We start from the raw sequence: 25,917 nt of genomic DNA on the forward strand, positions 1-25,917 counted from the left end.
TTCTTTTTTTTCTTCCCTTCCCTTCCCTTCCCTTCCCTTCTCCTCCTCCTCCTCCTCTTCTTCCTTGTTTGTTTTTGGGGTTTTTTGTGGTGCTGGTGGTCAAACCCAGGGCCTTGTGCATGCTAGGCAAGTGCTCTACCACTGAGCTACATTCCCAGCCCAGGTCTCAGACTCCCTACCTAGATGTGGGTATCAACCAGCTTTTATTATGATGATGATGATGATGATGATGATGATGATGATGAATTACAACACCAGTCCCCTTTTTTTTTATATAGGTTTTTCAAGATAGGGTCTCAAAAACTATTTGCCTAGCCTGGCTTTGAACTGCGATCCTCCTGATCTCTGCCTCCTGAGTAGCTAGAGTTACAAGCATCAGCCACTGGTGCCCTGCTCCCATCTGATTTTGTAGGGTGCCTGAAACTTAAATGAACTCACTTACAGAGTCTATGCTCATAACTGGTGGTAGCCTGGTATTTCCGAGATGTGGAAAAGGCCAGAAGGATTACACAGGGACCCAGACAGTCAGAGAGAATCTGGGCAGGGCAAGGAAAAGACCACCATAGGCACAAGCTCACAGGAAACTGAGCAGGCCTGGTACCCAGAAGATAGACCTATGAGGGTTGAGGGGAGGGCCTAGCTCAGGGCATCCCAACACTGGCATGCTTGGGGTCCAGGACAAAGTCCTGGGCCAGTGCAGGTTTTGGTAAAAAATAATTAATTTCTCTTTTCAAGTGAAAGCTCTGACTCAGGCCTTTCCCTGTTCCCAACAGCAACATCCTCGCTCAGGCTTGAACCAGAGAAGCTGCCCTACAGCTATTCATATGTTCCCCATGGCTAACCTGAATCTGTCCTACAGCTTCGGGGTCTGTTTGGAAGGTCTACAGACTCCCGGTGAGTGGGGTCCAGGGGCGCTCCAGAACTTGAGTGCAGCTGGGACGGGGTAGGCTATGGTTCCCATGGTGTGAGCGTTTTTGTACCAGTGCTGTGCTATGGGGCAGACAAAACATGTGGACCTGGCATTAAGACAGCAGGGAACCTGTGACCATGAGATAAGTCAAAGGGGAAGCCCATACCCCCAACCACCTTTGGAGCCTCCTTGCTCCCTAAGCCCCATCTTCCCTCCCTTCCCCTTCCTGAGAGGTGAGAAAGCCTGCTGCTAGGGGAGGGGGCTGCCCAGCCAGCTGCTATGGGGGCCTCCAGTGACTCAGCCAGGTGGGGGGTGTTTATGAGCAGCCGAAATGGCTGTAAAAGTGGCACCTCGCCTCACTTACAGCCTGGCCATCCCCTCTCATACTGGCCCCTTGCCTCAAAAAGCTTCCAGAGGGGCCTGTAACCAGAAAGATGTCTGGGGTTGAGGTCTGGTAGATGCTTGGCCTGAGGTCAGGGTTCAGGCAGGGGTTAGAGATCAAACTGGGATAAGGGCAGCCTGGGGCCAGGGTTCATCATGGAACAGAGCTTATCTCTTAGGATACAGGTGACTTTGGGACTAGGGTTGAGAGGAAGTGTGTAATTCTCAGAAGCAGTGGGTCATTGGTTCCAGAGAGCCCCCAGGCAGGAGCAAGAGGTTTTCTGAGGGAGTGAGGCCAGACTGCAGAGCTCAGAGTAGACCTGAGACTTTTTCTTTCTTATTTGAGTTTGGTGCCTACCCTGGCCCCAGGGTCTGTGTACCTTGGCCAGAGCCCTACTCATAGTGGTGGCAGCAGAGACCTGTCAGCCTGAGGCTGCCATACCAGCAAGGGTAGAGCCAGAGTCCAGCCCCTGCTCCAGTTCTGAGCTCCAGTGGCCACCTTAGTTCATCCTGCTAGGCCTCCAGTTCCTGGATCAGAGAGAGACTCAGACCCACTCTCCCACCCCTAGCTATGCTTCTCCCCACCCAAACGCCATTGAAACTGACCTGAAACTGACCAGAAACTGACTCTGGAGCCCTAAGGCCTGATTGTCAAAAGGGTAAGGCTGACTCTGCCAGGTGCTAGGGCGCTACCAGTTAATGTGTGACCCCCATCCCCCACCCCCATGGTGGCACTTTAACCAGAGGCCTGGGGGCCAGTTAGGGGATATGTGGCTCCACCCACAGCTGTGGAATGTCCAGCAGAGAACTCAGGTGAGGTACACAAGAGTTATAGTTAAGGGAATGACTTTAAGGGGCCAAGAGCCCATCACACCCCTCTCTGTAGCCTGTCCACAGCCCACCCTTGTCCTCTCAAGTGCAAATCTTATTTGTTTCCAAGTCCAGTTTTCTGGTGTCAAATCTAAGAAGGACTCTGCACTATCAGCCCCTAGATTTACCTCTTAATCCTCTGATCCCTCCATGAATGTCTTTTTTCATCACCAAGGGAGGGGTCAGTGGTCACAGACCTGTAAGACTTAGAAACAGAGATATAAAGCTGAGACTATCAAAATATAACTAAAGGGCCAGGTATGGTGGCGCAAGACTGTAATCCCAGCTTCTTGGGAGATGGAGATAGGAGGATTGCAGTTCAATGCCAGCCCACGCAAAAGTATGAGACCCTGTTTCAAAAACAAACTAAAATTGGGGGTGGTGGCTGTAATCACAGCTCCCTGGGAGGTGGAGATCTGGAAGATCATAATTTGAGGCCAGCCCAGGGCAAAAAGTTATCAAGAGAGATTCCCATCTCAGCCAATAGGCAGATGTGGTGGTGCAAGCCTATGGTTCCAGCTACTGGAAGGCTTGCCCCTGGCAGGCCAAGAACAACTAAAGCAAAAAAAAAAAGGGTGGGAACATGGCTCAAGTGGCAAAGTGCTTGCCTAGCAAGTGCTGAATTCAAACCCTAGTACTGTCAAAACATATGTGTGTGTGTGTGTGTGTGTGTGTGTGTGTGTGTATAAAACACAAGCTATGAGTGTTTCTTTGGGTGCCCCTCTGGGCACCTCAACCTCAGTCCCCAGTCCCAAGTAGTATGCACACCATTTGAGCCAGCCCTGAAATCACAGCACCCCACTAGTGGAGGATCTGAGAACACAAGGAGAAAGGGGTGTCCTTCACACCAAGCTGAGGAGCCACCCAGGCAGAGGAAACAGCAAGGAGACAAGGGAGTGAGTGTTGGGGAAGACCAGGAGTCTAGCAGACAACTGTTGGGAAGAACCATCTTTGGAGGAAAATGTCTCAAACTGCGCAGTTCTTGAATGCCAGGACAAGAAACTCTAGATCAGTGGGCACAAAAGAAAGGTGTGGTCATAGAAATATATGGGGAATACAGCTGTGGGCTTGAGCCTAGAGAGGGCTGGATTCTAGGGCCTAAGGCCTGGACTTGAAGACCCATTTACACTGAGGGGAGGAAGAAGGGGGGAGGGGAGTACCCCTGAGATGGAGAGCAGGTTTGGGGGCTCTGAGGAGCCCATAGGCCTAGACACAACTTCAGGGGAACTAAATAGTAAAAAGGGCCCTTTGACTTCCTAAGTTGGTCAACTCTCCCATTTTACAGATGAGGAAATTGGGGCCCAGACATCAGCAGAGTCCTAGTAACCAGGACACACAATTGGTAAGTAGGCAAGCGTGGCTGCCTGATATTTTCCACAGCACTACACTTAAATTACTTTCCTCTAGCCATCCTTACATTAGCTTCTTCCAAGCCCTCTACTCCAGACATCCGCAGCCCCTTCCTCCACCCGCCATTCCCCATCTTGTGCTTGGGGAGATAGCAGGCTTGGGATCCAAGGTCCCCTCCCCTGCCTGCCAGCACATAAGCCCGACCCCGCAAACTCCTCCCTGACGCCTCACTTTTCCCAAATCAAAGGTCCCCTGCGGACCCCATCGGCTTCCAGAGTTTGGGGGTGGGCGTGGAGAAGGAGGTGAAGCCCGAGGGTGGGTGTTCGGGATCGGGATGAGTCCCCTCGAGCCTCCCGGGTTGGGTCCAGGCGCCAAACTGGAGAGGCCCGTTCAGTGGCCGAATGGGTCGCGTCCGAACAGACCCGGACTGGAAAGAGACCGGGCAGGGAGGGAGCCAGACGTGAGGCCGGAGACCCCGGCAGGGGCCGGGGCGAGTCCAGGGTCCCGCAGATCTACCCCTTAAGGATGGGACGGAGGATGGGGGGCAAGGCCAGGGCAGGGCGGGGAATGAAGGGCGTCAGTAGCCTAGCCAGCCTCGCAGCCGCCGGTGGCGGAGCCTCCCCTGGGTCCCCAATCCAGCCCGAGCGGGAGCGGGTCGGATGTACAGACCGCACAGCGGCCGGAGGCGCACGGCATACCGGGCGAACTCTCCAGGGGATCCTCTCGCGAAGTGGGTCAGCTTCGCGGCTAAGGGTCCCTATTCAGGGACGATCAGGGGGGTAAAAAAAAAGTCTGCCATCCTGAAGGAGAGAATAAAGCGGCTGCAGCGTCCCGGGCCCGATTCTCAGGCACCTATGTTAGAGCTCCCCAGATTCTGTCCCCCAAACACTCATCCATCCCGCCGCCATACGACTCCAGACCGGGCCTTAGAGAAATGTCCGGGGGCTGGGGGCAGCAGGCTCGGCTCTGCCCCACACAAACCCGCTTCGGAGGCGGCGGAGGGGAGTAGAGGTGGAGGAGGCCCGGGGAGGGCGCGGGGGAGGGAAGAGGCGCCGGCCGCGGGGGGAAGGGAGCGGCAGACGCCAAGGCGAGGGACGCGCGCGGCGGGCGGCGGCTCCGAGCAGCGGCCGGGCGGGGGGCGCTGGAAGTCAGGCAGACCAGGGGGGGATCCCGAGAGCTCCATGAAGTACCCCCGGGGCTGCCGAAGGGGCGCTGGCTTGGGGAGGCTGTCGGGGGGTCCCCGACATCCATGGCAAGGCGGGGGCCGCGGCGGCGCGCTCGGAGTAAGTCGGGGCTGGGGGCGGGCGCCCAGGGGGAAGAGGCCGGAGTTGGGCAGGAATGACTCCGGGCCTGGCCAGGCCACCAGGCTGCTCTGTCTCGGTGTCAGTCGGCGGCGCCTCCTCGGAGCACGATGGAGCAGCCAGCCCCGCTCCGCTCAGTTCGGTGGCTTTTTTGGAAACTTGCAAATGTTTTCGTAGAGAGAGAAGGGGGAGGGGAGGGAGGGAGCGAGGGAGTGACCGAAACCGAGCTTGGGGCCGCTGGAAGAACGGAGGCCAAGGCCGGGGGAGCTAGAGACGGACTGACAGGCAGACAGACAGACAGAGTGTCGCGGCGCGCTCATGCCGCGCGGGCGCAGGCGGGATCGCACAGAGGATGGAGAGGAGGTGCGGGAGGCGGCTGCCTAGCGGATGCGGGTGTGAGGGGACCGAGAGACCGAAAGGCCGGGAGCTGGCAGTCGGAACCGGAGGGCTCAGTGTCGTTGCAAAGTTGGGATCGCGTCCCCTAGCTGCACGCCCTGTGCGGCTCAAAACGCGCCCCTGCCCCGCCCCGACTCCCTTACTGCAGACTGCCGCGGAGCTAAAAATAACAGCTCTGTTAGCCCCCAGCAGACCGCGACCCCGACCCCTCCCCCGCCCCTCCCCCACTGGGCGTGGGGCGAAGCCACAGCTCCCAGTTCCCCCAAAGAAAAAAAAAAAAGAGAGAGAGAAAGAAAGAAAAGGCGGCGCGGGAGGGGAGCGGGGGGCGGGCCGGGGGCGGGGGGCCCGGCCATATGGATGTGATTTCTCCGCTCCGAGGCAGACGGGCCGCTCCGCAGCGCTCGGCGCCCGCCCGCCGCCCGCCCGGCCTCAGGCTGCCTCCCTCCCTCCCTCCTCCCTCCCTCTGTCCTGTGCGCTCGCTCGCCCTCGGCGCATGGGCCCCGCGCCGGGCTCCCGGGCCTCGGGCCGCCCGGACGCCCGGGTCCCTTAGGCCGGGACGTGGGCGGGGCGGCCCGGCCTGACGCAGCTGTGCACCCCTCAACTACCACCAGGGCCCGCGGCGGCTGCCCCGAGGGACGCGGCCCTAGGCGGTGGCGATGGGGGCCACCCGGATCGCACCCGGCCTGGCGTTCCTGCTCTGCTGCCCGGTGCTCAGCTCCGCATACGCGCTGGTAAGTCCCTCGCCCGCCACACTCCAGGACAGGAGTCCCGGAGTTGCTCTGGGGTCCCTGGGGCGGGTCTGCGGGAGCAGTTTTGGGTGCTCCCGAACTTTGCATGGGGCCCTCTCTGACCCAAGAGTCTTGGTGCCTGCTCTCTCTAGGGTGTTTGGACAGTAGGGTCCAGATGGCTGAATTCTCTGTTTCTGAAGCCTGGGCGTGAGGTCCCAGGTCTGAAAATCTGAGGTTGGAGTTTCCATACCCTTTGCGTCTATGAGCATAGGAAGTGACAGTGCCATCCAGCAGAAAGCCCTGTGCGATTAGGGCTCTGGTTCTGGGGGCTACCAACTGCAACGTTTTGTTTGCATCCTGTACCCAAAGCTGTGGGTCTGAGGTCAGAGTCGCCCAGGCAAGGGGGTCTCATGATCACACAGACACACACATGCATGCAGCTTTACCCAGAGTGGAAGCTTTTGCCCAGGGAGGCGGGTGTGCTGTGGCAAGGAGGTCCCCTGTTCACAATACATCCCTGCAGGAGAGATATGCTAGTGAGGAATTCCTTTGGAAAAACCATGCACTCTCCTGAGAGTGGAGACCAAGAGTGAATGGCAGAGAAAGCTAGAGAGAGACACACACAAAGAGTGGGATGAGAGCTTCCCAGAGCAGGAGGGTTGGACGGATCCAGAACAGGAAGACAAATGGGAAAAGACAGACAGAGCAGAGAGCCTGAGACATGGCCCCATTTCGGGCTGGGGTCTGGGAGCCATTTCTTGGGGAGGAGGGAAACTCCCATCCCCTTAGATTCCACAGCAACCATGTCCTAGGGGTTGAGCCCATTCCTGAGGAGGCTGCCAGCCTGTGTGTTTGACTTTAAAGCCCCTATTGGGGCATTTGAATTCTAGAGAAGGTGGACAGGTCCTGACCAACAATAGCTCCTTGCACAGGACAGGACCCTGCACCCAGAGGCTCGGACTTCGTGCCTGTGTGACCTTGGGTTGTCTTTCTGCACACCTCAGTTGCCCCGTCTGAAAAAAAGAGTACGAAAGAAACATTTGTCTAACTCTTCCTCTGTGGTGCTCAGTACTCCCCATTTACCACTGCCCATATCCTCACAATTCTGGGTCCAGGAGAGGCCCCCCAAAACTCAAAGACTTTGTCCCATACTAGGACTTGTAGATGGGGAAAATGAAGTTCAAAGGCGCTGGCCAACCTATGCAGAGGTGCTCGAGCACTGGTGAATGACAGGGAATGGAGGGATTTCCACACTCGGCCCTCAGTGAACTTTATGTACACGCACACCTATGCATGGGGTAGACACGCTGTTGGATGTGGGTATCCTGAGAGTACACACGCCTGTGGGTCCTTTGGATCAGGGCTTTTTGGAACTCCAGACATGGCTCATCTGGGTGTGTGGGATTATATGTCTGAGTCCACGTGTGAGTCCATGTGCGTCTGAAACTGGGGACATGACTTGCAGAGGCACAGTTGTGTATGTATGTGTGTACCCAGGTCTCTTGGTTTTTATTCGTATTTAACAAGTGTGTCTGACTTGCAGACATTGTTCTAAGCTCTTTACACAGATTAGCTAGTTTAATCTTTCCACCAACTCACTAAGAAAGGTACTGTCCTTTTTTTTTTTTTCTTGAGGTACTGGGGCTTGAACTCAGGGTCTTGCACTTGCTAAATTGGGACTCTGCCACTTGAGCCCCTCCACCAGCCCCTGTCCCCATTTTTTAACTGACCCCATTCACACAACCACAGTGACTATTATTTATCTCACACGAAACAAGTGCCAAGCCCTGTGCCACTCTTATGTGTGACAGTGTGGGTCTTCAGGGCCCCATACTACTCTGCGGGAAGCTGACATATATGCCAAGAATTTCCCTGACTTGGCACTGGCCCAACGCTGAAGGTAGGGTAGGAGGAGGGATGACCAGTGTAGGTCTGCTCTGGACCTTGTTGGAGCATGTGAGTGCACTGAACCTTTTCTGACTTCAGGGCTAAAGATTATGTCCCAAGGGGCAGGGACACAGCCTACCCTCCCATCCAATGCCCGTGGGCCCCCTGGGCTCAGCTGGAGCCTGCAAGAGGCTGGGAGCCTGTCAGGTCCCTCTCCTAAGCCCAGGAACTACTGCTCCATCCAGGCCCACCAACCTCAGCTGTCACCAGACCTGTATGCTATCTGCCCAGCTGGCACCAAGACCAAGCTCACTTCTCCAGTGACCTTGGGCCAAAGAGCGTCTCAGTGGGAGAACACTGACCACAGCTGGACTCAGCAGGTCCATCTTGTGCCTTACAAGGAAAAGTAACTGGGAGGTGGGGGTCAGAGGGAGTGAAGTTTAGAGGAAGGAATGGGCCTGCAGATTGTGAGGAAGTAAAAGAGAGGTCTTGTCCGTGGAGATGCCTCGCCCTAAGGACGCCCTCACCACGTAGGCATGGGAAGAAGAAGCTACAGCAAGAGAAGCTAAAGCTTACATGGGCGTGAGATGCAACCCCTGGGTAGGACTCAGCAGAGACTGGGGTGGCCTCACGGACTGGTTGTGCAGAGGACCCCCTCCCAGCCTGCCGTGCTTGCTTTTAAAGGCAGCATGGAACGAACATATATGAAGCAGTGGCTAGCTGCAAATTCTGAGCTAGAATCTCTCACAAATGTTTTCCCATTCTGTCAGTTCATTCAGGCATTTTATGGGAAAGGCCCCTGAGGTTCACACAGTGAGTCTGGCAGAGGTGAGATTTGAACTCAGGTCTTCTGCACTGAGCTCCTTCCTCCAAAGAAGGGCAAAAGCTTGCTTTGAAGAGATTCTCATGTCTCACTCTGGGTCGTCTTTCCGTTTTTCTTCTTTTTCAAAAAATAGATCCCTCCTGTTATTTTACTTTTATTTTCTTATTTTTTAATTTCATGACTAATACATGAATATGTTCTTTTTCTTCTTTTTTTTTTTTTGGCAGGATTGGGGTTTGAACTCAGAGCTTTGCACTTGAAAACAGATGTTTTAGTGCTTGAGCCACACCTCCAGTACATTTTTCTTTGGTCATTTTGGAGATGGAGGTCTCTTAAGCTATTTGCCTGGACTGCCCTCAAACCGTGATCCTCCCAACTCAGCCTCCCAAGAAACTAGGATCATGAACCACCAGCGCTTGGCTATATGTTCTCTCTTATAAAAGAGTCAAGTGATAGAGATGAAACAGAAGTCTTCCTTGGTCACTAACAAGCCCTATTTCCCCTTCTAGAAAAAAACATTTTTAACAGTCTGGGGAGGGTCCCCACACCTTTCTCTTTGTGTACATATCAAGGAGAGAGTGAGAGAGCTTATTTTATTTTTTCGTCTTTTCTTTTTTTGGTGTTGGGATCAAACTCAGGGCCTCCTGCATGCTAGGTGAGCACTTTACCACTGAGCTACATCCCTGCCCAAGGAGCTTTGTTTTGTTATTTTTCTGTTTGTTTGTTTTTATTTTTATTTTTTTAAGTGTGTGGAAGGGAACGATCCCACTTAGCCAGCTGTTCTAAGTCACACAGAGACCTCCTCGTTTATGTAGGATCGCTGCTTTCTGTAGACAAAAGGTATTTTGTTTGATTGTTTTTAAGTAAATGGTATCAGTTTTTAGATAGAGCTCTGCCACAGGCATTTTTCTACTTAAAGGCATGTCTTGGACAGCTTCCTGATAGTAAATATAAGTCTGTCTTTTTTTTTTTTTTAACACTGAATGGTATTCCAAAATGTGAGATTCATTAAGCAGTCTCTGGGAATATACATTCACCTTGTTTCTCCATAATTTTCCTCTGTGTGTGCACGTGTGGGCACACACATGTGCATGTGGGAGAGGTTCCAGGTGGTGGCAGGGAAGCTCCTTGAGATGCTCTCTTATGTCCCCATGTGACTATTTCCCAGTAGGATATTTCTAGATTTTGTCTTTATTGGATCTGAGAATATGCACATTTTTAAAATTTTAATAGACATGGCCAAATTGTCCTTTAAAAAGCTGTGCTGGTTTATACTGACCAAGACTGACCGCAAGGGCCCCTCTCCCAAGATGATGTCCTCTGTGACATAGGATGTTATTAAGGGGCCTTTTGTTTCACCTTTGCTTTCTGAAAAGGTGAAAATGGTGTCTCATCATTTTAATTTAGCGATTGCCAAGGATTTTTGGACAGTATACTTGTTTATTATCCATCTTCTAAGAGAGCTTTGCTCAGAGCCATTACCATCTTTCTGTGGGTTATTTATCTTGTTGGTATTGATTTGTTGAAGCTTTTTATATCACCTGCCCTTAAACACATCCTCCTCCTCCCCACCCCCAACTCCCAGAACTGCCTATGGACAGAGCAGTTGGTGGGGGTGGGGGTGGCAAGCCCTCCCTGGAACTTGGGTTTTCTTCGGAATGTTTTAATGAGGCGTCAAGCAACCTCCTCCAGATTCCTGTCGTGGGCCTTCTGGGGACACTCCCTGGTCCAGCCACCACATCAGGAAGGCAGCTATTTCAGAGAGAGAGAGACCCAGGAAAAATAAAAGGTAGGGTAGGGCTTTTGCAGACCCTTGAAATTGTCTGCAGAGTGTGACTAGGAGAGAGTGCAAAGTTTTGCCCAGGCTCACAAAGACATTGGAGACCTCCCACCCCTCTAGAACCCTAACTGTAGGGCCAGCCTTGTGCCTAAGGTGAGACCTGATGGAAACCCATTTTGCTGACCAGGCTAGGGTTAGGTTAGACCATCCCATCCTTCGGGGCCTTGGTCTCCCCTGGCCAGGTAGAGGCCGCCTGTGAAGACCCATTGCCTGTCCAAAGGCAGCCACGCTGGCTGGCCTGGATGAGAGGCAGGCATCACATTGCTCCCCCCACCAACCCCTCCCAGCCCCAAACACAGGCAGCCTGTTCAGGAAGGCCTGGCAAGCCGGAGGAAAAGTCAGCACTTGTCAACGGTGCCGGTGCCGGTGGCGGAGCAGGACGAGGAGCCCATCCCAGCCTGCTTGGCCAGCCAGACAGATAGAGGGCAGCAAGGGGCGAGGGAGCTGTCCCAGCCAGCTGGCATGACGGACATCAAGGGTGCCAGCACAGGTCCCAGCAGTAGGACCTGGACAAGGGGTGCAGGAAGGCTACAGGTCGTGAGAAGGTCTTCTGTCAGCCAAGGATTTCTCCTCTGGCTTCTCTGGAACCATCAGTCTCTTTGCTCTAACACCAGGGCCCAATTTTCCTCTGTCCAGTTAGAGCTGGGGACAAGTGGCCATCCCCAACACCATTGCCACCATCACCTCTGACCACCTCCACTGCTGACCGGTAACAAAAGACATGATCCAGGAGGACTGTGGAAAGATTTTGTGACTGGTGCCAGGGGACCTGTGTGGCTTGATGTTTCTTCTTTCCTTTCCTCTAGGGCTGCTGCTTCAGTGTATAGTACACATCTTCTCCATTCTTGGCCCTCTCTTTGTAACTGTTCTCTTAGCCTCAGTGTCCCCTTCTGGAAAATAGGGATGTGGTGGGAAGTAGAGGAGAAGTGGGTAAGTCCCCTGGGGAAGAGCAGGTGCCAGCCAGCTCTCATGGGCCTCATCCAGGGATAAACACCAGGCAGATCTGTTCTCCAAAGGTGGGCAAGGAAGCAATGTGCCCTCTCCCCTAGGGACAGCAAATGTAGAATTTGGCAGGGAGAAGAGAAAGGGAGAGAAGTGACCCTCTTTGGATGATGGATGGACCTGGCTCTCTCTACTGTCATGGTCACTAGCCTTGACATGCTACCTCACTGTCTTTACCTTTAACCCCTCTGCCACCATCACCACCATCCCCAGCTTCTATATCATTTTTGGTGGCATTTTCCTGGGAGCTAAGTTAGAAGGAGCAGCTTATTCAGGTGGGGTGGCACATGCCTATAATCCCAGCACTTGGGAGGCTGAGGCAGGAGGATCTTAAATTCAAGGTCAGCGTGGGCTACGAAGTAAGATCCTGACTCAAACAAACAGAAAAACAAAGAAGCAGCATCTGGTCCACGGGGAAGGGTGTTAGAGGGATGTTGGAGCGATGGGGAGTGAGCAAATAGCTTTTCTTCTCTGGGCTTCTGAACTCAGGAAATGATAAAACACATCTGGGCCCCTTGACCACACATAGTGTATCCCTGAGACAGCAGCTTCTGTGTTTGTAAGTAACATACCAACTTCCGTCCCCCACCTGTACCCTGCTTGGAGCCCCACAGACACCCCTCCCTGTTCTGCCAGCTCAGGGTTAAGATTAGGTCAGGTCACCCCTGCAGGTTCACATGCTCTGTATATGCACACACAGGAAGGCTCCATCTTGGAAGGCTGAATGGCCAAAGTGCACTGCAGAGGGGAATACTGAAGCCCAGCCCTGTGATGGGTGGATCAGAGGAAGTCACTTAGCCCTAATCCAAGAACATGGGACGGGGGGTGGGGTGGGGTGGGGGGGGTTTGATCGGATAGTGGCTCCATCAGAGGTGGGTATGGACTAAGTTACCCCTGACCTTGACCCTGAGACTCAAGATGTGCAAATTCTGGATCTAAGAGGATGCGAGTCAGAGTTCTCCGTACCTGGAGCTGGGCCAAGAAGACTCTTCTAGGGGGAGGAGGTGACTGGGTGAGGGGAAAAAGCAGCAGACAGGGGAACGCCAGGCTGGGAGGCCAGTCAGAGCTGTCAGCGCTTTTCTCTTCATCCCCCGGAGATAGGACCTCCTCAGCCAGGCCAGAAGCAGAGGAGGGGCCCTCTTGCTCCTAAGCCCAAATTTAAGGGGCTGGTAATAACTGTGAATCCTAGGTGAGTCCAGGATGGATCTAAACACTCAGGGAGCCACTGGGGGATGTCCTTCCACCCTGAAAGCTAGCCAGGCACACCTTACCCAGGAGGCTCCCTATATTCCTTACCTTCCGTTCTCCTGTTGGTCCTATAACCCATCTTCCCTCACTATGGCCCCCTAGACTCAGTCATATCCCCAGACTCTCCCCCCTAACCCTGGGTCCCTGTCCTGGTGGCACCCATGTGTCCTGGAAGCAGGGGTCCATGGGAACAGATGAAAGACTTGCTGCTGTCGCTGATAACAGTAGCAGTGATAACACCCAGCCTTCCCTGTGCCCTGTCCCTGCCTGGCTTTATCCTCACAACAGCCCTGTTATCCTGACTTCACAGAAAACCTGAGCACAGGGGTTAAGCAACTTCTCCAAAAACACAAAGCTGGCCCAGTGGTAGAGGTAGGATTTAAACTCCCTGCTGGTGGCAGAATCTCTTGGGATGGGAAGGATGCTGCTGAGGGAGGGGTAGGTGGGGTGAGGGAGCTGTGGTCTGAGGCTTGCAGGGGGGAAGCACTTGGCTTTGGTGTGGGGCTGCCTCCTCCCTTTGGGAATGTGCTCTCTTATTCTCATCTGTGTGCTTGTTGCATGGCAGCACTGCTCTGATTAGGTAACTGAGAAGAAGTAGGTCCAAAAGCTCAGGGAGGCCAGAGGCAGGGTCACCATCCCTGTGGATGAAAGAAAATATTTGGGGCCACAGGGAGCTGGGAGCACATGGACTTTCCCTCTCCTGGAGACATGACTCTGGAAAGGGGGCTGTGACTCTCCTGGCAATGGAGAGAGTGTTTCGGTTCGTTTCTAGTCGTCAGTCTGCTGGTCAGTCAGTTTTTAACCCATGACTGTGTGCCTCAGGTCTAGACCATCAGCTGAGACCCCCAGTGCATCAGTGGTCAGTCAATCTGTTAGGAGGCTATGTGTTAGCAAGTCTTTGTGGACTGATGGGTCACTCAGGGTGCTCCATGAGCTGGGGAATATAGGGTCCATTATCTGTCTTGGCAGGGATGGAGGCGGGCAAATGGAGAAAGAAGGTGTGGGGAGGGAGTAAGGACAAGAAGATGGCAGAGGTGGTATGGACAGTGGCTATGGGCAAATGGTAACATTGGTTACGGTGCTGGTGGTGATGGTGGTGATGAGGTTGATGGTAAGTGGTGATAATGGAGGTGGTGGTGATGGTGGTGATGAGGTTGATGGTAAGTGGTGATAATGGAGGTGGTGGTGATGGTGGTGATGAGGTTGATGGTAAGTGGTGATAATGGAGGTGGTAGTGATGGTGCTTGTGGGAATCCTGGTGTTGTACCAGTTGTGAGGGTGCTGATGGTGGTAATGGTGGTTATGTTGATGGCAACAGCAGTGTTCCTGGTGGGAATGGTGCTGCCATTGATGGTGCCAGTGATATTGGGAGAGGTTGATGATGACTGTGTTGGTGGTGATTGTGGTTATTGATAGACATATTCGTTTCAGGGATGGAAATGGTAGTGAATGGGGTGGGGTGGGCAGAGATCAGACCCCTCAGCAGCCTGGATCCCCAGTGTCAGAGGCACAGGAGAACTTTAGGTTAGTCTTAGATGCTCCCACATCCTGGCCAGCCAACTTCTCCTTCCTCATCGCCATCATCCTGCCACAAGCTCAGCCATAGTTGTGGTGGGGACAGTGGGAAAGATAGAGGAGCTGAGGGGCCAGCAGCCAGCACGTGGGAATCTGCCAGGATCCTTCCTGGGGCACATGGGCATTGGATCCAGCTGAGATCTGAGGGTCCCCCTCAGCCTCCAGAGGCAGAACAATAGGCACTCAGAGACGTGAACGTTAGGGAGCACACAAGCGCACATTCACAAACATATCAGGCTTCAGTCCCAAATTCATATGTTGGGCAGTCCCCACGTGAGGTCTCGCAGAATGGGGCACACACAAGTGCACACACTGGCCAGACAGCATGTGCGCGGCCACTCGCCCGCGCACGCGCAAAGATGCGCGCGCTTCTCCGCTAAGTGAAACCAGCAGAGCCCAAGCCCGGCGGAGCCAATTGGAGACTCTTTGGCCTGGAAGCCCTCGCTGCTGCCGCCAAGAGACGCGGTCAATTAACTTCTCCCTGCAGCCAGGCTCCCTGACCGGCCTGCCCGCCCTCCCGACGGGCCCGCCTCTTCCCCGACCCGCCTCCTTCCTTCCCTGCCTTCTGGCTCTCCCGCCCCGACGGCTCTGCTCAGCCCCAAGGGTCGCCTGTTTTGGTGTGGCTGACGGCACGCAGCTCAGCTCCTTGAAGGTCTAAGGGGATACGGCTGTGTGTTCAGAGGAGTCCAAGCAGATACATCCTTCTCCAGGGAGCCGCAGGGGCCACAGCACTGCGCTGAGGTCTGAGGAGACACGGCCCTGACTTGGGGGTAGGGACGTTGTAGGGCATCACAGTCCTATCCTGGGTGGTCTCAGGGGATGCACTAACCCCTTATGGATCACATTGTTGGGGGTGTGAATCTTCCCAGGCAGGATGCTGCTCTGTACCTTCCTCCCAAGCCAGGGGACAGAGGCACAGATCCTCTCCAGCAGCTCAGGCAGAGTCCCGCAACTGATCCCCATGGGGTTTTCCTTTCCTCCATTAAAATGACTGGGTCCCAGTGGATGTGCAGGGAGGAGGCAATGAGGACACTCCTACAGAGAGATCATCAGAAGCACCTGTTGAGCTTCCAGTGGGATAAGGGCCTCCCACCTCACGCGGGTCCTGCGCAGTGGTGCCAGGTCCAGTCCCAGCCACCCGAGACCCTAAGCAGGGAGGGGAAGGGTGTCACCCTTCACTGGGGACAGCACTGACTGAGATGCTGGGCCAAGTTGGAAATTGATGAGTCCTAAAATCCCACAGGACTTGAGGGAATCCAGGCTGGGTTTGTCTCCTCAAGAGTTCACCACTTCTAAACCACCCCACCTCCCTACCCAGGTCCCCAGCAGGGTCAGTCTTGGGACACTCCTTCTATTCCCATTCTTGGACTGGACGAGAATGTCAGTAGCAGCAGCCTGCAGGGTTACTGGTGGACAGTCGGGACAGCCCTGGCCCCGGAGCCACAATTTCCCATTTGTCAAATGGGAACTCCAAGGCAAATTTTCCGCAGACTTTCCATATTCCCTCTAGAGTGAGAATTTTGGGAAAAGAGAGAAATCCCTAGGGAGATTGGATGGCTTGGGGACCAACTGCTGCACCTGGAAGTGCTGCCTGCAGTCTGACCTTTGGCTTGGCAGGTGGACGCAGATGACGTCTTTACCAAGGAAGAACAGATTTTCCTACTTCACCGCGCCCAGGCCCAGTGCGACAAGCTGCTCAAGGAAGTCCTGCGCACAGCAGGTGGGGTGGGGCCAAATGAGTGGGCGGGGTCAAATAGGGGGCGGGCTTGTGGGAGCCCAGGAGAGAAGCTGCTCAAGGGGTTGAAAGCGCTAGGAAAGGGTGGGCCTAGTAAAGGGAGGGCCAGGTCAAAGTGAGGACCCAAAATGGGAAGGGTCAGGCAACATGTTTAGGTGGCCTTTGGTATAAGTCCTGGGCTCAGGTCCCTGTGTTGCCTGCCTACCACTAGCCCTCAGACTCTGAGACACCCTCACGCTACGCTAAGGAAGACGTGTGTGTGTGTGTGTGTGTGTGTGTGTGTGTGTGTGTGTGTGTGTGTAGAGCCTTTGGCAGGATTGGCTAAAATACGCATGGACCTCACCTCTCCAGGTGGGGGTAGGGTGGTATGAAGGCAGCTGCAGGCCACATTGCCTGCAGTGGGCTTAGATTCAAAGAGGGGAGTCAGAACCAGGAGCTCTGAGGAGGATGACAGGCCCCTGAAAGGTGAGCAGGTCCAGTTTCCTTAAGGAAGAGATAGTCAAGCCAAGTCCTGAAGTGTTGGGGAAGACTTTGAAAGACACCACCTGGACAAGGCTCAAGGCAGAGGGTCCAGGCTGGAGAGAACTGGGGGTCCTTGGGGCTGGATGGAGAGAGGTGAATAGAGGGGTAGGGATGGGTTCTGTGAGTCCACCCATCAGCAATATTCACTGGGAAGGGGGGACTTGACCCTCCCACCCACACTGCATCTCTATGAGACCTTTACCATGAGGAAAGGAGGTACTGCCCAGTCTCTAGTTCCTGAACCCCCTCTCAAGCTATCCCCTCCCTGCCCCCTTCTTTGAATCCATTTCCTGGAAGCGGAGATGGGGCCTCAGTGGCACTCATCCAGGTCTTTGATGTCTATCTGTGTCTGGCTGATCTCATCAACCTGAAAAGGCCCAGACCCTTACTGACTTACCTCAGAGCAGCTTCCTCCACAAAGCTGATCCTTAGGCTGCTGGGGGCACACCCAGAACTCAAGCACACAGTGATACATCTACTTTGGACCAGTGAACTTTGCTCATACTCGTAGACTCGTAAGGTCTTTGCTGTCACAGCCCCACCTGCAGCTCCCAGTCACATCAAGGTGTGAGGAGCAAGTGAGCCCTCTCTTACTTGACCCTAAACTTGGTCTTCCTCCTAGTTGTGAGTGCTTGGGGAGCTCCTCCCTCTGCCCCCTTCCCGTCTGCCATGGAGCCCCTTTCTTCCCACTTTGCCCCATCTTGCTCCCCCACAACCAATACCTAAAGGTGGAAATAGGAAAACAGTCACAGCCATTCACATGGCATCCAGGTTGCCTGGATTCAGCTCTCCATAGAGCCTGACATGGGAGGGCCAGGGGTCCTGGCTTCGGCTGTAGCTAAAGGTACACAAGTCAGATAATGAGGATTTTGCAGCTAGGAAGAGAGACCTCCAGTATCTCTCTAATGAAGAGAAAGGCCAGGCGTCAGCTTAGGTGGTGTCTCCAGGGTCACTTGTAGGGGTTGAAACCTCTTATTCAGGTATCCTAGGACAGGGCAGGGATATGTGGATTTGGCTGTCCACTCTTGACAAACTGCACCCCTGCTCTTATCATCTTCACCACCAGCTTCCTCACCTGCATAGCACTCTGGCCTGGCTTCGTTTTCAGGGCATGAAGTCTCGGCCCTATCTCCCCTGTCTACTTTGGCCATGCGCCCCCTGGTGGACCCTTCACTTCTGCACGGCTCCATCTCCTGGGTGGGAGGCTACCACTCCTGCTCTGGACTGCTCTGGGTTGCCCACATTTACTGCTGGGCCCCTTAACTCATTCCACACTCACTTGGCATTCCTTGCCATTTGATTCAACCTTGCTGACTGGCTCCATCTTCTGATTTTTTTCTTCACCTAACAAGCACAATTCAGTTTGTGAAGTATTTCTTTGCCCCTTGTCTCAGATCTCACAGCAGCCTGGGTATCGGCAGCCTGGGCAGGGTCAAACCCCCATTTGTACAAAGTGGGGAGACTGAGGCAAGGGGGGAGTGCCCTGGGTCTACTGTTGTAGCACAGCTGATAGCTGTAATTCCCCTGATTTCTCCAGCTAACATAATGGAATCAGACAAGGGATGGACATCTGCATCTACATCAGGGAAGCCCAGGAAAGAAAAAGAATCTGGAAAGCTCTACCCTGAATCTAAGGAGAACAAGGAGGTTCCTCCTGGCAGCAGGCACCAAGGTACGCCTGTGCTCCCATGCATCCATCTGACCCACCTGCCCCAATGCTCTGTTCCCGTCACATGAGTTCCTGTGAGGCCACAGCACTGGGAGGTGACAGCAGAAGGGGGCAGCATGAGGAGGGGACAGGTGAGCTGGATGGACCCAAGGCTACAGGACACCTAGGATCCATGGAGAGAAAGGGAGGCATGGAGAAGGACAGAGACAGAGAAGTAGGGAGAGGCATAGAGACAGAAGGGACCAGGAGGTTGGGGACTTAGTTTGTCAGAGGAGGTATAGAGAGAGACACAGTAGTGAGGGCCAGAGAAAGAGAGCAGGATAGCTGCAGAGATGTGGGGACAAAAACAGTGGGACAAGGAGTAGAGAAGAGGAAAGAGGAAGAGAGAAGTAGGGTTGCCTTGTCCCTTAGGGAGGTGAGAAGAGACAAGCACAGAGCCCAGGCTGTGGCCACAGGGCCGGTTAGAACTGGCCGGGTGGGCAGTGGATTCCAGATGGGCCACATCTGGGAGCCTGTGGTCACCCTGTGGCTCCCCAGGGACTAGAGGGAATTGTGGGCCTGGCCGGGTGGGGCTGGGAATATGGCGCCCAGGACAGAGAGCCTTTCACCAAGCTGGGCGGGTCCAGTCCTCAAGGCAGCCTTCCAGGGAGGCTAGAGAGGCCTGTGGTTGGAGCCCTGCAAGGGGAGAGAAGCCGGCTGTGAGCCGGAGGCGAAATGGGGAAGATCCAGGGGCTGGGGACCCCAAGATCACTTAGCATTTCTGCAGTGAGGTTGGGGCTCCATAGTGAGATGTATCACCTTGCTTTCAATCTCATCAGTAGCACTTAGATTTGGGGGCATCTTCTCCTCCTATGGGAATCTCACAGCAGGTACTCAGGGCAGGCCTAGATGGTGGTAGGAGCTCAGACTGATATAGCCAATCTCAACTTCCCAATGAGGAACCCGAAATGCAGAGACACCTGTGTCTTTGGGAGTCCAGCTAGCACTAGAAACTAAACTTCCTGCCTGCTGTTCATTGTCCCTAGCAAAGGGTCACATAGGGAACTTCCAAGCTGGGGGAGAGTTAGTCTGAGAGACTGCCCTTCTTGGGAGACACCTTGACGGTGGTACCAAGAACAGAGAGAAAGGAGTGAGGCCTGAGGGAGCCCTTAGGCCAATGGCCTGTGATACATGACCTCACCAAGTTATTCACTTCTCTTGGCCTTTTCCAGACCATCTGAAAAATGAGGCCTACGCCAATACCTGTGTCATGGGGCTGTAGTAAATTCTGTTAAGTTAGATGGGTTCAGGGCATAGGAAGGACTCAATATATTCTCTCTAGAATGCTCCAAACCAGAAGTTTCTAGTCTTGGGGGGGGGTGCGTATAACCACAGGGGTGTTCATGTCTCTGGGTCTAACCCATGGATTTGATTGTCCCTTGGTATCCCCTACCCTGACTTATCTGTCTACCTGCACAGGACGTCCCTGCTTGCCGGAGTGGGACAACATCGTATGTTGGCCACTGGGGGCACCAGGTGAGGTTGTAGGTGTGCCCTGTCCAGACTACATATATGACTTCAATCACAAAGGTAAGAAGACTGGCTGGAGGAGGGTGGAGAACACAGGGATACCAGAACTTGGAGTTCAGGATTCAGTGACAGACCTCTGCCTGCCCTGATCCTCCCACGGACCTACAGGCCATGCCTACCGACGCTGTGACCGCAATGGCAGCTGGGAAGTAGTGCCTGGGCACAACCGGACCTGGGCCAACTACAGCGAGTGCCTTAAGTTCATGACCAATGAGACTCGGGAACGGGTGCGAACCTTCCCCCTTCCCACTCTGAACCCCAGTAAGGCCACTCCACCCTATTGGCAACCCCTGACCTAGCCCCGACTCCTGCCCTTCACTCCTCCAGCAACCTTAACCTGACCCCTCTTACCCTAGCACCCACCCTGAGTCCCAGTTCTCTGACTGTGTCTCCCACCTGCACAGGAGGTATTTGACCGCCTGGGCATGATCTACACCGTGGGCTACTCCATGTCCCTGGCCTCCCTCACTGTGGCTGTGCTCATCCTGGCCTACTTTAGGTGGGCGGGGCGAGGGGCGGGGCGAAGCCGGGTGAGACGTGGTGGGGGCGTGGTCCGGGGGGGGGGGGGTCAGGACCGGTCGGGGTAGGTGGCTCCCTTATTCTCCTTCACAGCACCTCTCCCCTCTGCGGGGTGTCCCTACCTACCGCGCACAGCCTCGCTTTCTGCCCACCGCCCGTGCGTCCCCGTGCCCTCACCCACGGTGGTGTCGCACACCCCGCAGGCGGCTGCACTGCACACGCAACTACATCCACATGCACATGTTCCTGTCCTTCATGCTGCGCGCCGCGAGCATCTTCGTGAAGGACGCGGTGCTCTACTCTGGCTTCACGCTCGATGAGGCCGAGCGCCTCACCGAGGAGGAGCTGCACATCATCGCGCAGGCGCCCCCGCCACCCGCCGCCTCCGCCGTGGGCTACGTGAGTGCCCCTTCGACCGCCGGTCCCACCGCGCCCCTGCACCTCCAGCCCGGCCCTCCTGCCGGTCTGCTGCTACCGCCACTAGCTTCAGGCCACCAAATCCATCTTCCAGGGACCTTTGCACTGCTCCACTCTGCTTGCAGCTCCCACACTCCTGCCTCAGCGCAGCCGTTTTCAACCACTCCACTTTGCCCCTGTGCCACCTGCCGCTTACAACACCCCACCGCCTCCCAGGGCCCCAGCCCAAGCCTGCCCCTCTCCCACCCCCCAGCGCAGTTAGACTTGCTGGATGCAGGCCCTGCCCTCTGGCTAACACCAGGTGGTCTCCTAGGCCGGCTGTCGCGTAGCTGTGACCTTCTTCCTTTACTTCCTGGCCACCAACTACTACTGGATTCTGGTGGAGGGGCTGTACTTGCACAGCCTCATCTTCATGGCCTTCTTCTCAGAGAAGAAATACCTGTGGGGCTTCACCGTCTTTGGCTGGGGTACGCAGGCCAGGTGTGGTGGGCAGGGTGGGAGTGCTGCGCTGTGGGAAGGCACATGTACTGTCCCTGACATATGGCTGCAGGAGGGAGACCTGCCCAACCTGCTGTTACTCTGACCCCATTGCAAGTTCAGGGAACATGGCTTGGCACGGGGACAGGGTTCATCTGGTGTTGGGTCACCTAGGGTCAGATGTACCAGGGGTTGAGGCTCAGCCAGAGGATGGGGAGGAGGCACTTTCAGGTTAGGATTCTGCTCCAGATCAGAGTGGGATCTTGTCACAGGTCAGCCTAGGGCTGGAGTTGGAGTCTGGACCCTTCTACCAAGTCCTCCAGGCTGGGCCAACATCTGTTACCAGGCAGGTGTAGTTTACCCCACCAGGAGGTGGGTCCATGGTCCCAGTCTCCAGGGCCAGAGGCTCAGCAACACTGGGCTACAGCAGCCCCTCTGCAGAATGGGTTCCTGGGACTCAGCTCTCCTCCCACCCCCACTGGCTCTGGGATCCAGTTACCGATAATTGTCCATTATTGTTGGCAGCTCCGGAGCTTGGCTGGGCTCCGGGGCAACTGGCCAGACTGCAGAGGAGTGGGCTGGTGGCTGGAGCCCTTCTTGCATTCAGCACCCAGAAGCCCTCAGGTCAATAGCCACAGCCTCCCTGGCCCTTGGCACACATCCTACCTCTGACCTCACCATGGCAGGTCCCAGAACTGGAGAGGCCTGGGCCTGGTTCCAGGAACCGACATAAACTCTAGGACTAGGAGATGTCCAGGTGGCCTGGAAACGTATGGATCAGGTAGCACACAGAACTCTATGGCCCAGAAGTGTCACAGCTTTTTCTTACCATAAACCCAGGTCACTCCCTGTCTCTCCAAAGTATACCAGGTCTAGAATCAAGTTGTGGGAGGGGAGGCTGGGCTTCCTTCCCAGAGGCACAGCTCACTCAGAGGTACAGTGTGCCATTGGAGCCACTCAGGCCAGAATACTTGGAGACTCCCCTATGCCCTCTGCCCAGCCTGAGGTGACAACCAGGACCTTTTAAACCATTTTTTTGGGAGGGGGGGGGGTGGAGACAGAAAAATGCTTGTCATAGGCTCCCTCCTCATGGAGCTTCAAGCCCAGAATGGCACTGACATGGAAGGAGACAAAGGGCCAAACTGGGCTCTATGGACCAGAGCCCAGGGGAGGGTATTAGGGCAATTCATGCTGGAGTGTGGCTGTCACCAAGGAACCCGTGTTCCTTGATGATGTTCCATGATGAGGGTTGGGGCAGTGAGCTGGGGGCATCAGGGATGAGGGGCACAACATGGAGGGGCAGCATACACAACCCCTCACACACTGCCCCCCCTCCCCCGTGCCCACAGGTGTACCTGCCATCTTCGTGGCTGTGTGGGTCGGTGTCCGAGCTACTCTGGCCAACACTGGGTAGGTTCAGCTGCCAGGGGCTCTGACAGACCAGAAATATCCTGGTTCCCTTCTCTTCCATGAAGCATGGGGAGGCCCCCTGTATCCTAGCCCTGGTGGCCCCAAGAGTTCTCAGTCCAGAAACTCCCTCAAAGTCACAGGAGACTACTTCCAAAGAGGCCTGTGAGGGTGGCCTCAGACTTGGCCACGTACAACATCCCTGTCCTGTGTCCTCAACAGATAATGTCAAAACAGAACAATTCTGGGACCTCTATGGGCTGAGTGTGGGCACAGGAGGGACCAGTGGCTAATGTCTCAATTTTACCCAGGTGCTGGGACTTGAGCTCTGGCCACAAGAAGTGGATCATCCAGGTGCCCATCTTGGCCTCTGTTGTGGTGAGCAGGGGTGGGTGGTGGTGTGGGCATGAGCCCTAGTGTCCAGCTCCTAACACGGACATATGTAGAGGCTATCCTGGACCCTAGGCACCAGAGCCCCAAAGACTTGAGGACCAGTTGATTCACACTCTGGGCCACGTGGGGAAACTGAGGGCCCAAGAAGCCACCTGGAAATGCAGTGGCAAAGTAGGGCCTGTGGCAGGGCCCATCCTTGCCCCACCCTGCTAGGGTGCAGCCTTAAGATGCAGCCTCCCACCCTCCCACAGCTCAACTTTATTCTTTTCATCAACATCATCCGGGTGCTTGCCACCAAACTGCGAGAGACCAATGCTGGCCGGTGTGACACACGGCAGCAGTACCGGTGAGTCTTGCCCACCATACCCTGGCTCCTCAGAGTTGGGGTGGAGTTTGTCATTGAGTGCCAGCACCATGCATGCAAGGGGAGCCAGGGGAAGCTCCAGCTCTTGGCTCCCTGGCTGACCCCACCCTGGCCCACCCAGGCCCTCCCTGCCCAGCAGTGATGGGTCCTGCCCTGCCAGATCCCACATGGGACCTCCTGTGCTGGAGCTGGGGTCTTATAGGGTGAAATAAACCCAGACCTCCCCTCAAAGAGCTGGTTGCCAAGGAACAGTGGGGTGGACAGTGGTTGGCTCCAAAAGCTCAGTGAAACATGAGGCAGGGGCCATGGGGGAGGGCATTGCATGCCAGCTGAGGGACCAGCACATGCAAAGGGTCCAAGGACAGGGGGACTGTAATTTGTGGTCCACTCCAGGACACTTCTCGGAACCAAAGAGCCCAGGTGACATTTTGCCTCCTGGCAGTAGCCATCCTGGGTGAACTGGGTTGTCCTCCCACAGTGGCCAGAGCCTCAGGCCTCTCTGTAGCTTCCGGAGACTGGGATTGAAGGGGTATGGTGGCAGGGTGGAGGAGTGGTGGCAGGGTGGGGGCAGTGTTTGTTGAGGGGAAGGGGTGTGGCCTGACCTGTCTGCCCTATTGGCCAGGAAGCTGCTCAAGTCCACGCTGGTGCTCATGCCACTGTTTGGCGTCCACTACACCGTCTTCATGGCCTTGCCCTACACCGAGGTCTCAGGGACGCTCTGGCAAATCCAGATGCACTATGAGATGCTCTTCAACTCTTTCCAGGTGCACAGCCCAGCCCAAGGCCACTGGGGGTGGTAGTGGATGGGGTAGAGGGGGAGCTGGACCTGACCCTGAGTACCTCTCTCCACAGGGATTTTTTGTTGCCATCATATACTGTTTCTGCAATGGCGAGGTAAGCAGGGGCAGGGCAGGGAAAGATGCCAGGGGTTCCTCAAGTCTTGTTCCTCTGTTCTTCTTCCTTGTTCTTTCTTTGTTCCTCCGAGAACCTCCCTGAGGTTCAGAACGTTCTTAAGGCTGAGATGACTCAGGCTCAGGATGTGCTAGGATTTGTGGGCTCTTCTGTCTCTGGCACAGCCAGTGTCTTCCCAAACCCAGAGTGAATTCTCTGAAACCCAGGCTGAAGGGCACAGCCACCTTTGGGGCCATTTGAGCCTTGTGGATTCTGGGTGTGAAATGTGTCTGCAGCTGAACACCACGTTCTGAGGATGATGGGACTTGACTTGATCTTAGAATTTTCCAGTAGTGCCCTATTCATTCAGTGTTGGGTGGGCATTGAAGATCAGAGATGGGGTACTGCTGGGGTTGTGGGGACATGGGGAAGAGGGGTCAGGAGCACATTCAACTTCCACCCTTCTACCTCCCCAAGGTACAGGCTGAGATCAAGAAATCTTGGAGCCGCTGGACACTGGCATTGGACTTCAAACGCAAGGCACGCAGCGGGAGCAGCAGCTACAGCTATGGTCCAATGGTGTCTCATACCAGTGTGACCAACGTAGGTCCCCGTGCAGGACTCGGCCTGCCCCTCAGTCCCCGCCTGCTGCCTGCTGCCACCACCAATGGCCATGCCCAGCTGCCTGGACATGCCAAGCCAGGGGCCCCAGCCATTGAGACTGAGACCACACCAGTTACCATGGCTGTACCTAAGGAGGATGGATTCCTCAATGGCTCCTGCTCAGGCCTGGATGAGGAGGCCTCTGGGCCTGCACGGCCACCCCCACTGCTGCCCGAAGAGTGGGAGACAGTTATGTGACTGAACACCAGGGGCTGGACTGCTGACATAGGTGAATGGACAGATGGACCAAGAGAGTGGCGGTTGGTTGGTTGCCCATTCAGGGCTGCACCAGGAGGAAAACCAGAGGGGAAAAAAAAAAAAAGAAAAAAGAAAAAAAAAAAAAGGAAAGAAAAGGAAGCAGTGTGTGGCTTCCTGTGGTCTCAACTAGGGATTCACTCAAGGAGGGAAGGGTCTGGGAGCTATGGGAGTTTGGGAGAGTTCCCCCCAAGAGTGAAGGCCTTGGTTCTCATGACCTAGGATGGACAGGCCTGGAGGGGGGTGTGCTCAGCATAGTCCTGCAGAAAGAGCCTGGGAGACAATGCTGTCAAGGCCCAGAAAGGCTCAAGTTGGCAGGAGTCACACAGTGGCTTGATGGAACTATGGGGTAGTCTGGCATAAACCTTCCCCTTCATACATGACTGCTGTCCTCACACTGGAGCTGACCCACCTCCAGCATCAGCAGCTGCTAGGGGAGTACCCAGGACAGCAGGTAGAATGTGGGCTGCGATCTCTGCTCTGGCTCAGGGATTGAGGGGAGCCCAGAGGGCTGGCTGTGGTGCAAATCTGCAAGTCTGGACACATCCACTCATTATGCACCAAGGACAATTGCCATGTATTTCCACCGGACACCCACCCACCACCTGAACCCTACCTACCCCTATTTTGAGCCATACATGGGCCCCAGAATGGCTCAGCTCCTCAGCCTGGCAACCTGGACTGACCCAACTACATGCCCTCCCTGGGCTCTGGCCAGAATGAGC

General features: G+C 55.1%; 1 protein-coding gene and 1 non-coding gene across 9 annotated transcripts; one reads left to right on the forward strand and one right to left on the reverse strand.

The window, feature by feature from the left end:
* The first annotated feature begins 737 nt into the window (after positions 1-737).
* On the forward strand, positions 738-25,381 carry Pth1r (parathyroid hormone 1 receptor). 8 transcript variants are annotated; one of them, XM_074059458.1, is made up of 17 exons: positions 738-894; positions 3,447-3,503; positions 5,820-5,939; positions 15,929-16,031; positions 18,106-18,240; positions 19,696-19,806; positions 19,915-20,033; positions 20,211-20,305; positions 20,529-20,724; positions 21,056-21,209; positions 21,745-21,843; positions 22,569-22,629; positions 22,938-23,004; positions 23,271-23,365; positions 24,006-24,147; positions 24,236-24,277; positions 24,752-25,381. In XM_074059458.1, exons 3-17 carry the CDS (start codon positions 5,865-5,867, stop codon positions 25,133-25,135), a joined length of 1,878 nt encoding a protein of 625 aa, XP_073915559.1. In that variant the 5' UTR covers positions 738-894; positions 3,447-3,503; positions 5,820-5,864; the 3' UTR covers positions 25,136-25,381. The 8 variants fall into 8 exon arrangements, with proteins under 8 accessions (XP_073915559.1, XP_073915562.1, XP_073915565.1 ...); XM_074059461.1 differs by having other exon boundaries at positions 22,938-22,980; XM_074059464.1 differs by having other exon boundaries at positions 24,010-24,147; positions 24,752-24,892.
* Positions 9,391-9,531, reverse strand: LOC141418730 (small Cajal body-specific RNA 3). Its single transcript, XR_012443376.1, has one exon.
* Positions 25,382-25,917: the final 536 nt, after the last annotated feature.

This window comes from Castor canadensis, chromosome 17 (genome assembly GCF_047511655.1).
Source record: "Castor canadensis chromosome 17, mCasCan1.hap1v2, whole genome shotgun sequence".
NCBI classification, from domain to species: domain Eukaryota; kingdom Metazoa; phylum Chordata; class Mammalia; order Rodentia; family Castoridae; genus Castor; species Castor canadensis.

Bases quoted from the DNA above. Each gene is read 5' to 3' on its own strand.
- Pth1r (XM_074059458.1), top strand. From the start codon at position 5,865: ATGGGGGCCACCCGGATCGCACCCGGCCTGGCGTTCCTGCTCTGCTGC. The intron at 22,630-22,937 runs GTAGGTTCAGCT...AATTTTACCCAG, and splicing joins GCTACTCTGGCCAACACTGG to GTGCTGGGACTTGAGCTCTG. The intron at 24,278-24,751 runs GTAAGCAGGGGC...TACCTCCCCAAG, and splicing joins ACTGTTTCTGCAATGGCGAG to GTACAGGCTGAGATCAAGAA.